This window comes from Leptodactylus fuscus, chromosome 5 (assembly GCF_031893055.1).
Source record: "Leptodactylus fuscus isolate aLepFus1 chromosome 5, aLepFus1.hap2, whole genome shotgun sequence".
Lineage (NCBI taxonomy): Eukaryota > Metazoa > Chordata > Amphibia > Anura > Leptodactylidae > Leptodactylus > Leptodactylus fuscus.
In genome coordinates this window covers 125,049,182-125,062,875 of record NC_134269.1, presented here as the reverse complement: position 1 = coordinate 125,062,875, position 13,694 = coordinate 125,049,182, and the positions used below count along the sequence as shown (strand labels likewise).

Sequence of the window (13,694 nt, the reverse complement as noted above, 5' to 3'; positions counted from 1 at the left end):
AGTGACGGTGACCCTAAGCCAGTCCAGGACAGCTTGTCCTGGACTGGCTTAGGTCAGCAAAAATGCCGCCTTCCCCGGGGCCCTGGCATACAGACCGGACCCCTCCAAACAGAAACCCAAACACAGGTGTTAACCTAGCGTTGCACTTTTTAAAAAGGTACTTGCATTTAGGAAGCAAATGGGGGGAAAAAAAAATCAAGATTTTCTTTACTTTAATGATCGCATTGTAGAGAATGACTAATAAAATCTGAAACACAAGATAAAAAGAAAAAATCTAGATAGAAACAAATGTATATAAACTGATCGGTAATAGCAATGTTTTCCTCAGTACAGGTTTATGGCCATTGCCTCATAGACACATCATTCCTGGAGTATTGAATAGCATTGCTATTTATACAAAAAAACAGGTCCAAATTAATAGTCATTTTAATGAACAGTTTGCTTCAAGATTAATAACATCATCCAGCCATTTTCTAGTTTCTTCTCCTCATTAAAATTCAGGAGGCGTTTGTGTTCTCTGGCCCACGTACAGTTCTTTTCTGCTTTTGTCTACATTTGAATAGATGCTTCTCACAGAAAAGCAGGATAGCAAACTTTTCAAATACACCATGAATCTCTGACCAGAGACTTCACCCAGACCGCATACAGCTCTACTCAACAATATTTCAATCTGACAGGCATCCAAAGTTCGGTACGTATCAATGTTTTCAAAGACACCGAACTTTCACAATATGTGGAGGACTTAATGATTTTTAGTAGTTTTTAGACTATTAGGTTTTGAAGACTTTTTATGTTCTGACTCTTCCTTTAACGCTGTCTCACTTTTCTGTCTATAATCTGGAATCACATATACCTATATAAAGAAGTTCGCTTTTAACTGACTTTTGCTTCACTAATTTAGATCACTATGACCAAAGAAGAGAGATACAATGAAGAATATGGATACGACAGGATGGCTACTTTAGAACTTGGAATGCAAGAAGGTCGAAAGTACCAAGCAAATTTGCAATCCTCTGACAATATCCACCCTTGTGTAAAGTATAAAACCTGGATGTTTTCTCTGTTGATCGGGGTAGGTAATATATACATAATCTACCATATCTTATGTCATTTTTATTCTTTCAACATGTGTTCTTTTTAGAATTTCCTTTTATTTCAATACCAACTAAACGTTTATTAGAAGGTTTAGGGGTTATCCATGTAGTGAAAACTTCTGACAATGTATTCAATGTAGCAAAGGTAAAACTTTCTAATAAACATACTTCTCCACGGTAGTGTCAATTAGGACATTTTTATACTCTTACTATACTATTGGGCCCATAAATCTTCTAGTTTGACTCCACTCCTGGTACTGTGACTCTGAATAACAGAAATGACCCCACAGTACCGTAAGGACAAGCATAAGGAGTGATCGAGAGTTGGAGTATTAGCAGTGGAGCTAAACCAGAAGACTCCTGGACCCCAAGCAGTGCTATAAATTGTCCCTATTTGGCATGGCAGTGGAACAGTATAGATAGTCAATATCCGTTCTGATGATACTCAGAACTGGAAAATGTGAGATAAAACAGTTACATAGTATAAGGTTGGATTAAGACACAAGTCCATCAAGTTCAAAGTATAAACCTACCAAGTTGATCCATAGAAAGGCAAACCCCACAAGGCTGACACCTATTGTCTCGTCAGAAGAGAAAATTCCTTCCCAATTCCTAATATAGCAATTGGACTAAGTACCTGGATCAACAGCCTATCCCAAAAACTTCTATCTTCTATAGCCTATAATATTGTTACTATGAAGAAAATCATTCAGGCCCTTCTTGCACATGTACAAGTTATCAGCAAAAACCACATCCTGTGGTGCCTTGTTCCATAGTTTCATCACTCTTACTGTAAAGAAGTCCCATTTATGACTATGGTGAAAACTTTTTTCTCTACGTAGAGGATATCCCCTTGTCATAATGACAGGCTTTGGTATAACGAGATCATTGAAACGATCTCTGTATTGTCCATTCCAATATTTGTACATTGGAATTAGGTCACCCCTCAACTTTCTCTTTTACCAAACTGAAATTAAACCGTAGGAGCAGCTGTAGCAGGAAATTAAACTGGGGGCAACTGGAGTGGGACAATAAACTGTGGGTGCACTTGGAAAGGGACATTATGCTATCAGGGCAGATGGAGGGGCATTAAACTGGGGGAATAGCTGTAGTGGGAAATTATACTGTGGGTGCACTTGGAGGGGGACATTATGCTGGGGGGGTGCTGTAAGAGAGCATTATACTATGAGTGCACTTCGAGGGGGACATTAAATTTTGGGAGTAGCTGGTATACTGTGTGATGGCTACTCTGAGGACATTATAATTTGTGCAGGTCAGGTATTTATAAGTGGTTGGGATGAGGGGTGCCCACTTTTGAAATCTTTGCACTGGGCTCACCAAAGACTAATATGTAGAAAGTAACTCTGTCGGAGAAGTGTAGAAGAAAACATATTTATCCTGTAGTAACATAGTTAGGTAAGATTCACACCTGCGCCTGGCCTCTGCTTTGCAGGTTTCCGTCTTCTGCCCGACAAAATGGACAGAAGACAGAAATCGGCAGTCAGTTTTCTAACCCATTCATTTGAATGGGTTTGCAACGTGTCCACCCGTGAGCACCCATGAGCGTCTTCTGCTCTCCGCGGCAAAACAGTTTTTTTTTTTTAACCGGACACAAAGTCAGACATGCAAGACTTTGTGTCCAGTTAAAAAAAACAAAAAAAAAACTGTTTCGCTGCGGAGATCAGAAGATGTTCACTGAATGCCGGGCTGCTGTCTCCTGTCGGCAGAAGACTGAAACCCACAAAGCGGAGAACAGGCGCAGTTGTGAACCCACCATCTTGCTGTACTATTTATGAAAAGGTGTTCATAACTGAAAGTATACTTTAATGGCTCCTCAAACAAAATTGCAACTGTTACAAATCTGTGCTACATTATGTTTCCTAGTGGTTTTATCGGAAGACTTGCTTAAATGGAAGCTGTTTTAATAAAAAGCCTATGGTTTATGTACTGTACTATTGTAAGCAAAATTCATGTCCTGCTTACAGAGGTGTCTGTTATGTTAATGGGGCCCTCGCAGCAGCTCTAACATGTCGCTGCCTCTGCAAGTTTCTTTCACAGAATATAGGCTTCATTACCTTTGTCCTGCTAACCGAGTAGCAACAGATCAATTTTATCTCCCTTCAATGTACTTATAAAAATTCTTACAACACTAATGTTTATTTTTAGGTTTCTTTCTAGTTGTAGGGTCCCTATTATTTTGACATGGCTGATTTGATAAATCTTTAGCATTTTTCAACTGTTTAATCCTAAGGGTATGTGTCATGTAACAGTGTAATTTGAAGCTGAATTAGAGGCGGTCTTATGCCTCAAAAACCTCTCCAGAAACCATCCTGAATCTGCTTCCTATTGTTTTCAATGGGATACAGTAAAAGACGCTTCCTTTTTTCTTAGTAGGCTCTCTGTCAATCATGCTAAGAGACCACATCCACTAAATTTAGTAAGTCCTGTGAATGATAAAGACCGTCATATATGCTCTTTCCATCTTCAGAGTAAGATCGAAGGTTTTTTGGCATCTCTGGATCTACCATGTATCTCACCTGAGGCACGAGATGGCCTTCTCTCTCCAGTCACACAGGAGGAAGTCGGCATAGTCCTAGATAGCTTCCAGACTGGGAAGAGCCCAGGCCCAGATGGCCTTCCCTTACATTATTTTAAGAAATTCCGAGAGCGTCTTCTGCCCCATTTGACTAATTGGTGTAACTCTCTCCTAAATGGAGCGCAACTCCCATCACAAGCTCAAGAAACATTTATCGCTTTGATCCATAAGGAAGGAAAGGATCCGCTGGAATGCGGAAGCTACCGCCCCATCTCCTTGTTAAACACTGACATCAAAGTTTGGGCAAAAATTCTTTCTCAAAGACTCCAGCCTATTATCCCCTCTCTAGTGCGAGATGAACAATCAGGTTTTGTGACAGGGCGGGAGGGTCGTCATAATCTGATGAAATTGTTACCTGCTATCCATTGGGCCCGATCATCTAATCTCCCTCTAGTGCTTTTAAGTATTGATGCTGAAAAAGCATTCGATAGGGTCAACTGGTCCTTTTTGTCTGCTTCCCTTGCTAAATTTGGCCTTCCAAGTAATTTTATATCAGCGGTCTTCTCTCTGTATAGTCAGCCGTCAGCACGTTTACGCATAAATGGCACCTTATCTGATAGCTTTAAGATCCTAAACGGTACAAGACAAGGGTGTCCCCTATCCCCCACCCTGTTTATTTTGTTTATTGAGACCTTGTTACAGGCAGTGCGTCAGGACCCAAGGATTTGTGGTGTGCCCCTACGTGACTCCGAACTTAATGCTACTGCTTTTGCAGATGATCTGCTCTTTACTATATCTAACCCAGAAGATGGCCTTCCAGCCCTAGTAGATAGACTGATGGAATTTGGTAAATTATCTGGTTACAAAACCAATTTCTCCAAATCCGAGATCTTAAATATAACCCTCTCTAAAACCATGATTGAAAGACTTAAACCTCGCACTCCATTTGTTTGGGCTAAGTCAGAGATTAAATATTTAGGAATTTGACTAACTGCTGACCCCGCTGCTCTGTATCACAGGAACTTTCCTCCTTTACTGGATGAGCTTAAACGGTCCTTTGCAACTTACGCCTCATTACCGGTCTCATGGTTCGGACGCAAGGCCATTATACAAACTTACCTTCTCCCAAAAATTCTTTATAAGCTATGTTACCGATTCGGATACCTCGGTCCTTCTTTGCAATTGCCCGATCACTCTTCTCGAAATTTATATGGCGCAACAAGACCCCAAGATTGGCATGGTCCTTGATCACTAAACGAAAACCTGAGGGTGGTATGGGCCTCCCCAATCTATACGATTATTACAAATCTGCTTTACTGAGTTGGTGGCTGGAACTGGCGGCGCCGATTCAATCACCTCTGTCCTCCTAAATGCTGTTTGAATCGCATGGATCCAACTATTTTCGTCATCTATGGCTCCCCCGCATGAGTGTTAGATCTAAGCCCTTTGTCGACCCTTTTATGGATAGTGCCATGTTCATTTGGTCTACCCTGAATGAACAACTGGCTCCGAAACCCTCCCCACTACTTCCACTGAGCCTCCTTCCTGACCTCGTTGGAATTGACGCCACTGCTTATCGCTCCTTCTGGGACAAACTCAACCGCTTTTCTATCCTAGACATTGTAAGAGATGGTGGATCCTTATCGCTTGATAGTATTCGCTCCAAGCTTCCTGACGTACATCTCTCTTTTCTGTATGAGAACCATATCACTTATGTCCTGCATAAGCTCACCTCCTCGTTCCCAATCAGAACCGAGTTGACCCCATTCGAAAAGATTCTGTGTTCCCCCACCAGAATGCTACGTAAAATTTCTCATTTATTGCACTTCCACATTTCTCCAACGTCTCTTTATAAACCTGCCTTTCTGACCTCATGGGAACTAGAGCTAGGCATCACACTCTCTGATGAAGAAGTTGAATCAGTCTTATCTCTCTCCCATGGTACATCGATTTGTGTTAGAGCTCAAGAGAACCACTACAAATTGATTACCAGATGGTACCGTACACCGGTCTGGCTGAAACAAAAAGGCCTTTCCTCTGATGATTCCTGCTGGAGATGTTCCTCTGCTGTGGGAACATATCTACACATCTGGTGGGACTGTCCTCTTATCAAGCCGTATTGGGAATCCATACAATTATTGCTCCAGTCCATCTGCTCGTCCTCTTTCAAGCTTTCTCCAGAGTTGATATTCCTGAACATGCCGTCCCCGGCCTATAACCCAAAGAAGGACAAACTCCTCTCCCACATGTTGTCTGCAGCTAAAATGATTATTCCCCTTTACTGGCTACAAAGTGTCACCCCACCACATTCTGTTTGGTTAGACAAAGTTTCTCAGATAGCTAGGTTCGAGGAACTCCTCAGTTGTGCTCAAAGATCTACGGATAACTATAGACGTATCTGGACAACCTGGCTGTTAAGACATTTATATGGTTCACACTGAACTTGGCTACCTCCCCCTTGTCTGGTACTCTTTTTGTCCTTCTTTTATTTCTCTCCTCCACTTTCCCACTGACCTCCCTCCCCCCCTTCCTCTCCTCATTTTCTTACCCCCTGGTTGGGCTTATATTTTGTATTTTGTGTTATGTCTTATATAACTGACATTATTCAGTTCATTACTGACTTCATCTTTGTGACTTTTGTTGCTCTATAGATGATTTTGTTCTATTGTTCTATTTTGACATTGTAATGCATTCTGTTCTTCTGCAGTCTCTTAATAAAGTCTCTTTGAATTAAAAAAAAAATATATATGCTCTTTCCATTCGGACTTTATCTTCCATTTAAAACAATAATAAATAAGACCGGAGAACTTCTATCTTGTTTGTAACGGTACAGTGAATGGTCATGAGTGCAAATGGAGGGTGCTATATCTGCACCTGTTATTCTGACTGAAAAATGCGCAGTATGAACCAAGCTTTACTCTTGCAGCAACATGAGCTTTGGATGTAGACATCACTATATTTATTATACAAATAAATGATTAATTGTAGTCTCGATGCATTTTTCAATAAACCCTTAATGCAAAAAACACAGTTAGGGTGCATTCACACTACGGAACGCCAGCGTGTATCACAGCCGTACACGCCGGCGTTACAGCAGGGCTGCCGGACACTTCCCATTCATTTCTATGGGAGCCGGCATGCGAGCGCTCCCCATAGAAATGAATGTAAAAAAGCAGTCCATTCATTTCTATGGGGAGCGCTCGCATGCCGGCTCCCATAGAAATGAATGGGAAGTGTCCGGCAGCCCTGCTGTAACGCCGGCGTGTACGGCTGTGATACACGCTGGCGTTCCGTAGTGTGAATGCACCCTTAGGCTCTGTTTACCTCTGCATTGTGATTTCTGTTATAAACACAAACTGTAACAGTATCATGTTTGTCTTCCACCTTCGTTATCCACCTACTTTACTTAATACAGACAAACACCTTTACCTATTCACTTACAGTGGGATCTGTTTAGTTTTCTCAGGAGGAGAGACATTAGACAGCAAGCATGAAAAGGGAAAAGGCCAACTCCAAGGCTATTATAATAAAATTGATGTGCTCAGTTCTCATCTGAGCACTGGGGCCTGGCAACTGCCCAGGTTTGTCGGATATTGAAAAAATCCCGAGGACTCATGCTTAATTGTATGTCATTTTTGCAGTTTTGGTAAACCATGGGACAACCGTGTAAAATTCTTCTCCAGATCTCAACGCAATCCACCCTAAAATCAGCTGCAGGTTCCACTGTAAATGGAACCTAAGAAGGAATTAGTAAATGGGACGCTTTGAGTAATGAACTAAAAGAAATGTTTATTTTTATTTACAATAATCTTATTGTTTGTGGGTTGAGGAAGCTGGAATTACATGATTTTTGTCCTCCCATGCATCCTCTTTATGCAGATCATTGGTAAAGATATCAATTAATATGAAGAGTAAGGTGACACTACTTAGTGCATGCAGACTATTATGTAGAGGATAAGGGGTAAACTTCATATAATTCACCGGTGGTGCTCATAGTAAGTGAAAAAAGTCCATATGCAATCCAAAAATAGAGAAAACTGGGCACTCACCATTAGAAGACTATGGTAAAAATTCCAATCTTTATTTCAAAAATCCATGTTAAAATACATACGGGAAGAGGCACGCCTGAGGAGGAAGAGCGACAGCTGTTTCGTGCGAGTAGCATTTTTTCAAGCTCAGCATGCTATCCGCATGAAAAAGCTGTTGCTCTTCCTCCTCAGGCGTGCCTCCTCCCATATGTATTTTAACATGGATTTTTGAAATAAAGATTGGAATTTTTACCATAGTCTTCTAATGGTGAGTGCCCAGTTTTCTCTATTTTTGGATTGCATTGGTAAAGATATATTCTAAGAAACTACGTAATATGTCAGTTGCAGAATCTAGCGTGCTGGATCATAGATTTCCTCACAAATAGGCCCCAACTAGTCAGACTAGGGAAATGCTTCTCGGAACCCATACTGAGCAGGATAGAGGTGCCATAAGGGACTGTGCTATCCATCTTCCTGTTTAGCATATATATATATACGTCTGACTTCCAATACAACTAGGGCTCCTGCTTCCTCCAGAAGGTGTCTGATGGACGCTGTACATTGGTAGAGAATTTGTCGTCTTGGTGCGCCAATAATGGACTCATTCTGTATGTGGCTAATACCAAAGAGATGACTATTGACCTTGCTAAGGCTAGGAGGAACGTTACCAAGTTGAAATTCATGATCAGAAAGTGGAAAAGGGATCGTCCTACAAATACCTTGGACTGTTGCTCCCATTCATCCCACTGTACTCTTGCAAGGATGTCCATGTTTGTGTAGATGTAGATTGTAAATTTTCACAGAGGTTGGTCAGATGGTGTGACCCCACATGGTGAGGTAGCTTACTGCCCAGACACCCATCTGCAGCTAATTGAAATCTATAAAATAGCTGGAGTGCAAAAAACCCCCAAAACATGGCTTTGTTACTACTCAGTACTAATGGTACTATTTAACATTTTGCATTGGTGTTTTGTTTCAGAGTTGTCTTCTTGCGATATCTGGATTTTCACTTTACCTAGGAAATATATTCCCTTCAGAAATGGACTACCTGAGATGTGCAGCAGGATCTGTAAGTATGATACAATATCAGGCAGACATACAATACTGTATTATAACACTGTGCTTAGCATATCTATTTCATTACAAGGCTGGATTGATGTCAGGTTTTTGTCTTGTTTAAAAGATACTGTGTTTTTTAATTCATTTAATCAAATTCACATTTAGATTTGGATTCAGTAGGGCGTAAAGTAATACAGGTATAGCGTTGGTACTCCACCAAGCCAGCAGAGGGCGCCAGTATCCTGTGTCACAAAAGCTCCTTCCAGCTAGAAAAGGATGTCCTGACTGTTTAGGAAGAAAGGGGAAAGTTTCAGTAGCCCAGATGATCCCTGGTGTGCATACTGAGTTGTCGAGTCAAAGGGAGAGATAGCTGGCTGCATTAGAGAGGACAGATGCAAGTTCCAGAGAGATTGGAGTGCAATTACTGCATCATTCCTCCAGCCTTGGCACAAAAGCATTTAGGCTGTAAGAGAATGAGTTCAATACCAGACTTACAGAAGTGGAACCTCAGTCCCTAGGTGGTCTTTGCTTTCAGACTGTGAATGTTTAAGTGCAAACCAGTAGTTGGGATCTATAGATTTTCTGTATTTGCCAGAAAGTTCACATTGTTAACCTTACTGTTCCTTGGTGCTGCAGAATCTTGCACCTTGTGAAGTTGTTGTATTTTTTTTTTTTTAATAATTGTTATTCAATTACATGTATAAAAACATTTGGTTTCCCAAGCATGCCGATATATTTTAATAGATCATACATTCCACAACGCTGAAAACGCAACACTAAGCGGTAAGATGATGCAAATAAAATTATAGGGGTTCTGGCATGGTCCAACCATGCTTCACTTACAATGTTGATGCAAGAACAATTCTGTTGTTATCCAATTTCAGTTTGACGTCTTAATAATTTTGTACTTCAATCCACGACATATGCTCACCAAACTGTTCAAACAATGTCTCACTTTCTCTCTTTCAATGATAATAGCCTGAAAGACAATACTACTCTACAGTGCACCCTCTAAACCATCTTACGTAGCCACTTTGTCAAACAAGCTTCACATGCCATAAATAGTCAGACAATTTAACATTTTAGCTATCTGCACCAAATGGGCGGATATTCATAGATTGAATAAGCAATCTAATTCTGAATCCATTGCTAAAACTATCTTCAAACATCATAAACAGTTACATGACTTTTTGTGCTTGGCTGTGCACCGAAATAGCCATTTATATCCATATATGACATTAAAGGGATTCTATCATTAAAATCACTTTTTTTTTTCTCGCTCACACATAGGAATAGCCTTAAGAAAGGCTATTCATCTCCTACCTTTAGATGTATTCTCCGTGCCTCCGTTCGATAGAAATCCCAGTTTATGTCTGTATGCAAATGATTCTCTCACAGCATTGGGGGCGGTCCCCAATGCTGCGAGAGAAATCTCCAGCGCCGCCTCCATCTTCTTCAGGAACGGCCTCTCTGCGTGTCTTCTTTTGGAGCTGGGTTCAAACTTCAACGCATTCGCAGTCGGCTCTGCCGTCAGGCCTTGGAAGAGCCGACTACGCATACCTGACTGGTGTAAGCGGCCACAAAAAAATGGCCACGTGCATGTGCAGTCGGCTCTGCCCGAGTCCTGATGGAAGAGCCGACTGCACATGCGTAGAAGTTTGAACCCAACTCTGGAAGAAGATGCGCAGGGAGGCCATTCCGGAAGAAGATGGAGGCGGCGTTGGAGATTTCTCTCGCAGCATTGCAGACGCCCCCAGTGCTGTTAGTCCCCTTTCTCAAATGTTAGTGAGATAAACCCAGTGTCACAGACAAACAACACAACATATAGATAAATAGAGCTAGTATTGCAAGAAACTGGAAGTCATCTCTAATACCGTCATTGGTGGAAATTCAGTAGTCTCTCCTAATCAAATACTATGGACACTCTATCGCTTGCTGTTTGGATATCATTGCATCTTTTCGTGATAACTGAACCCAATGGATTTCATATATACATCCTTCCTGTGATGTTTTGCCTTGATTCATACACGTTTTGATACTTGACTGGTATAGTGCCTCTCACTGTTATAAGGACCCGTTCACACGAAGTAAACACGCGTGTATTTCGGCAAAATACACGTCTAAAAATAAGATTCCCATTGACTTCAATGATATTTTTTACACGTGTAAAAATACGGCTGTAAAAATATGCCTGTAAAATGTCATTGAAGTCAATGGGAGTCTTATTTTTACACGTGTATTTTTACATGTGTATTTTGCGAAAATACACGCGCGGTTACTCCGTGTGAAGGCTCCCTACCATTCTCTTTTATACTGCCCTTCTTGACTGTATTTCCTTGTAATAATCCTGCTGGTTGTTGTGTTTGGTTGTTTTGTTATGTTTTTATTCTCACCTATCCTATTAATATTATAAATGTGAAATGTTTGAGTTTGTGGGTTTGTGACTTTGGATGTTCGGATGTTTGGCGGTCAATCACGCAAAAACCGCTCCACCGATTTGGCTGAAATTTTCCACAAACATAGTCACTACACTCGATTGCACAATAGGCTACTTTTTGTCACAATAGCGCACATACGTTTTTCCCAGGACCCCCACAAATTCCAAACTCACATCACTATCTCTGCAATCTCACACACTTTGGACCATAGCAAGCCATAAAATTCATATTACCCCCTACAGCAGAGGTCAGCAACCCCTGGCACACGTGCCAAGAGTGGCACTCCTGCCATATTTCACTGGCACGCCAGCAGCACAGGACCTGCAAGAGTTAAATGAAGTCCGAGTCTCTTCAGTGCTGTGCTAGAGCTCAAGCATAAGGACACTCCCCTTTGCGAGGTGTGCAGGAAACCCAGGGGGTGGAGCTTAATCGCTCAAGTCTCTGCCTGCTATAGTGATAGCTCCTGCCGAAGCTGCTAGCAAACTGAAAGTAAGAAGCACACAGCTCCCTTCCTTTAGTTCCTATTCTCATTAATGTCAGGCATTTGGGGTTATTAGTTTAGTGTTAGTAACTCCATGTGCCTCACACTAATAGGAATAAACCCCATCATGTCCCTCATATTAACCCCTGTGTGCCTCACATTAATAGGAATAAACCCCATCATGTCCCTCATATTAACCCCTGTGTGCCCCATATAAAGATTACTAATATGTGAGACATATGGAGGTGCTAATAAAAGACCTCAGTAATGAAGATACTTAATTATTACCTCCAAGTCTCTCACATATCAGTAACTAGAGATGAGCGAGTACTGTTGGGATCAGCCGATCCGAACAGCACGCTCCATAGAAATGAATGGATGCACCTGGTACTTCCGCTTGGACGTAGCCGACGCGCTTAACCCCCCGCTTGCCAGCTACGTCCATTCATTTCTATGCGAGCGTGCTGTTCGGATTGGCTGATCCCAACAGTACTCATTCATCTCTATCAGTAACTCTTACACAGGGGTTAATGTGAGGGACATTATGGGGTTAATTGCTATTAATAAGAGGCACATGGAGTTACTAAACTGTCATGCACAGGGCCAGACTTTATGTGGCTTGCTCAAGAGTATCCAGTGCCCAAAACTTACATGTACTGGCGCAAAATAACAACTCATACAATGTCGTATATCGAAGTATATTAACCTGAAATACCTCTGTCCCAAAGTCACTATGTACAGTTTATACCAGCACCGTATAGCGGCTGAAATACAAATTACATTCAACACAAAAGTCTCATGTGCTCTCAGAATTACAGCAAAACCAAGATACACAGTTACATTTTATATCCCATCCCTTATACACAGTACGAAAACCTTACCCGCGCCTGTATATACCCACTTCTACAATCACTGCAGAAGAAGTTGCGGGTACCAGCTAGTTATATATATATCTGGAATGTTATAGTATTAATGTCCTGTCTAACTATTCAAAACCAAATAAAATATATTTAAAAAAAAAATGAAGCGAAACTCATACACATTAGTTATCCATCTCCCTGTTTTGTCTATCATAACAATTTAGATAAAAAGTGATAAAAGCAATAGATATTCCCAAAATTGGTACAAATAAAAAGTACAACTTGCCCCACAAAAGATAGACATCATATGCATCGCCCAAGATAGAAATATAAAAAAGTTATGGATGTCAGAATATTGTGACTCCAAAATTTTTTGTAGGGGGTTAAAACATAATCTTGCTATCACTTTTATCGCACCGACCCACAGAATATTGCGTAAAAGCAAAGCCTGTAAGATAATCAATCAAACGATGTTTTTTGTCTTATTTCATCCCATTCAGAATTTTTTTTTCCAGCTTCCCGGTACTTTGTACAGAATATTAAACGGTATCTCTATTTGTCCCAAAAAAATTAAGCCCTCATATGGGTCTGTGAATGAAAAAATAAAAAGAAAAGATTACAGATTACATTCCATGGTACTACCTCACACGCGTCTGTCTGCCTTTTATCTAGTTTGTTTCTTTAATTTCCTCTACTCGAACCTCCTAATCTAGACTTCTCCTTTTTCTCTAACCTCATTTATTAGCAACCAAAGCCATCTTATATGGTTACCATCCATCCAAAGTGGGGGAGAGGGCGGAAGGAAGTCAGTGCGTCTTATAAAGCGAAGGTGCCGAAAATTAAGCTAACACTATTGCAGGATCGCCACCTACGAACCGCTATTCACTATTATACGCTGGGGTTGCTGTCGTTTTGCGTCATGATGCTGATGTGACCTTTGGTCCATGACGTCATTCATGACATCTCTCTGAACGCGAGGCAGTAAGACCCATGCCGATCCGCAGGAGAGGTAAGTACACTGTCTATTATGTTATGTGTATTCTATTTATGTCACCCTTCCCTGGGCCTCTGCTCATTATACCCAGGGGTCTGAACGCACCCCACATAATAATGGTTTGTGGGTGGCAAATCCCAAAAATTTAGGGTGCTTTAGAAACCTGACATTTTTAGAAAATTTGTAAAGACTACCACACAGGCC

General features: G+C 41.1%; 1 protein-coding gene across 3 annotated transcripts in view; it reads left to right on the top strand.

Annotated features, from left to right (window-relative positions):
- The first annotated feature begins 569 nt into the window (after window positions 1-569).
- The window catches only part of MLC1 (modulator of VRAC current 1), a 38,914-nt gene continuing 25,789 nt past the window's right edge, over window positions 570-13,694 (top strand). For all 3 annotated transcript variants that reach the window (XM_075274182.1, XM_075274181.1, XM_075274180.1), the window contains exons 1-3: window positions 570-691; window positions 902-1,072; window positions 8,638-8,727. In XM_075274182.1, coding sequence (XP_075130283.1) covers window positions 908-1,072; window positions 8,638-8,727 — 255 coding nt within the window. In that variant the 5' untranslated portion in view covers window positions 570-691; window positions 902-907. The remainder of the gene's footprint in view (window positions 692-901; window positions 1,073-8,637; window positions 8,728-13,694) is intronic.